The 1459-nt window shown below is 38.5% G+C and overlaps 1 protein-coding gene across 1 annotated transcript; it reads left to right on the top strand.

Annotated features, from left to right (window-relative positions):
• Window positions 1-531: 531 nt before the first annotated feature.
• LOC147900635 (uncharacterized) lies at window positions 532-1005 on the top strand. The gene is made up of 2 exons (XM_087375691.1): window positions 532-679; window positions 908-1005. Exons 1-2 carry the CDS (start codon window positions 532-534, stop codon window positions 1003-1005), a joined length of 246 nt encoding a protein of 81 aa, XP_087231817.1.
• The last annotated feature ends 454 nt before the right edge of the window (window positions 1006-1459 follow it).

The following is a 1459-nucleotide window of genomic DNA, read 5'->3' as shown; positions in this document are numbered from 1 at the left end:
CTCCATGAGAACCCATAGGTGCATTGTTTCATAGAGCACGGCCACCAAACTCCATGTTGCAATAATTGCATCTCATTATTTTCACTTCAAAAGTGCCATATAAGCTCACATGAGTCCAAGCCTCATCGTGGATATGCAGCAATTGGCCAAGGGTTAATGATGATTTTCACTTATTAGTTTGTTTGTTTTGACAAATGATTCATCTCCATTTGGGTGCAAGATATTTGCTGCCTTTTCCAGATATAAGATTTTCTATGTAGTGCAAGGCATACCCAACAAACACCTATTTGAGTGCAAGGCATCCTTGAGTCTAGCATTCTTGTCAATGAAGTCAAAGATAGTAGCTGAAAAGAATGTTTATTATCTTATCCAGAGCAATGGAGAACAAGCTTTGTTTAATAGAGTCAAGAAGGAGTCAAGAGAACCAAACAACTGAAAGTGAAAGAAGAGGGCTGCTATTGGTCTTACAAATAAAGTTGTCTTTCAGCTCCATCAGAGGTGGAGCGTTTGCAAGATGGGTTGGAAATAGCAATGAAAGCTTACCACACCACTGCAAAACAAGGCCTCGATTTGGGACCCTTCTTGGTTGCTGGTGACATTTCCTTGGCCTCATTTGAAGTATGGATAGCTAGCATTGAATCTTGTTGGAAGGTTGCTTATTTTTATCATGACGGTAAAGGTCTGTGTTTTTATATGGAGACCCTTCCATCCTCCATGATAGTGTCACTTGGTGGGTTGATTCAGTTATTCAGGAGCAAGTTACAAAGATGGGACTATCAATGAAAAATCTCACAAGAATGATGGGATTGGGAAGGCAAAAGTTTGTAGATGGATTCAAGAGCATGATTTAACTTATACATCCTTATCAATGAGGACCCCATGTATCCCTCACGTGTGTTTTGAACATACAAAGACGAAGATATTGATAAGCTATATCATGAGGTCAAGATGTGGCATTGCCAAGGAGTTATGTTCTCAATTAGAATTAAGGTTCGAGTAACATAATACGGACCAAAGGGGAGAAAGAAGCTAGGCATTTCTATGTTTTAGATGGAACAAAGAGAAAATGATGAGGAGCCACATGCTTTGGAATTTAGCCGAGCGTTTGTGAAGAGTCAAACATGAATAATTTTCTAGTTACTTTTCCTTTCAGTATCTTTATTGCAAAGGTGGATCTTACTGCAAATTTTCCTATAATTATCAATTTGTTCGTGTCGCAAGAAGCTAAAGAAAATCATAATATCATTTATGTTGATGAAAATCAAGATTTTGTATGGTGGAAGATGTTGCCCATTGTCTAGCATGTAAAGAATCCTAAAATGAATAGATGATGATTGAATGCGAAGACCCAAATTGTAGCCAATGGCACCACGTGAAATGTTTGTCTCTAGAGGAAGATAAGACAAATGCCATATGGTTTTGCCCAAGTTGCATCAAGAAAAGAGAGTTGGGGCTCGAC

This window comes from Dipteris shenzhenensis, chromosome 6, assembly GCF_047967505.1.
Source record: "Dipteris shenzhenensis isolate YYH24624 ecotype China chromosome 6, Dip_SZ_1.0, whole genome shotgun sequence".
NCBI lineage: Eukaryota > Viridiplantae > Streptophyta > Polypodiopsida > Gleicheniales > Dipteridaceae > Dipteris > Dipteris shenzhenensis.
This window is presented reverse-complemented; position numbering and strand designations above follow the sequence as displayed.

Excerpts from the sequence above, each read along its gene's own strand:
- LOC147900635 (XM_087375691.1), top strand. The coding sequence starts at position 532 with ATGAAAGCTTACCACACCACTGCAAAACAAGGCCTCGATTTGGGACCC. Across the intron at positions 680-907 it reads TTTTTATCATGACGGTAAAG|ACAAAGACGAAGATATTGAT; the intron begins GTCTGTGTTTTT and ends TGTTTTGAACAT.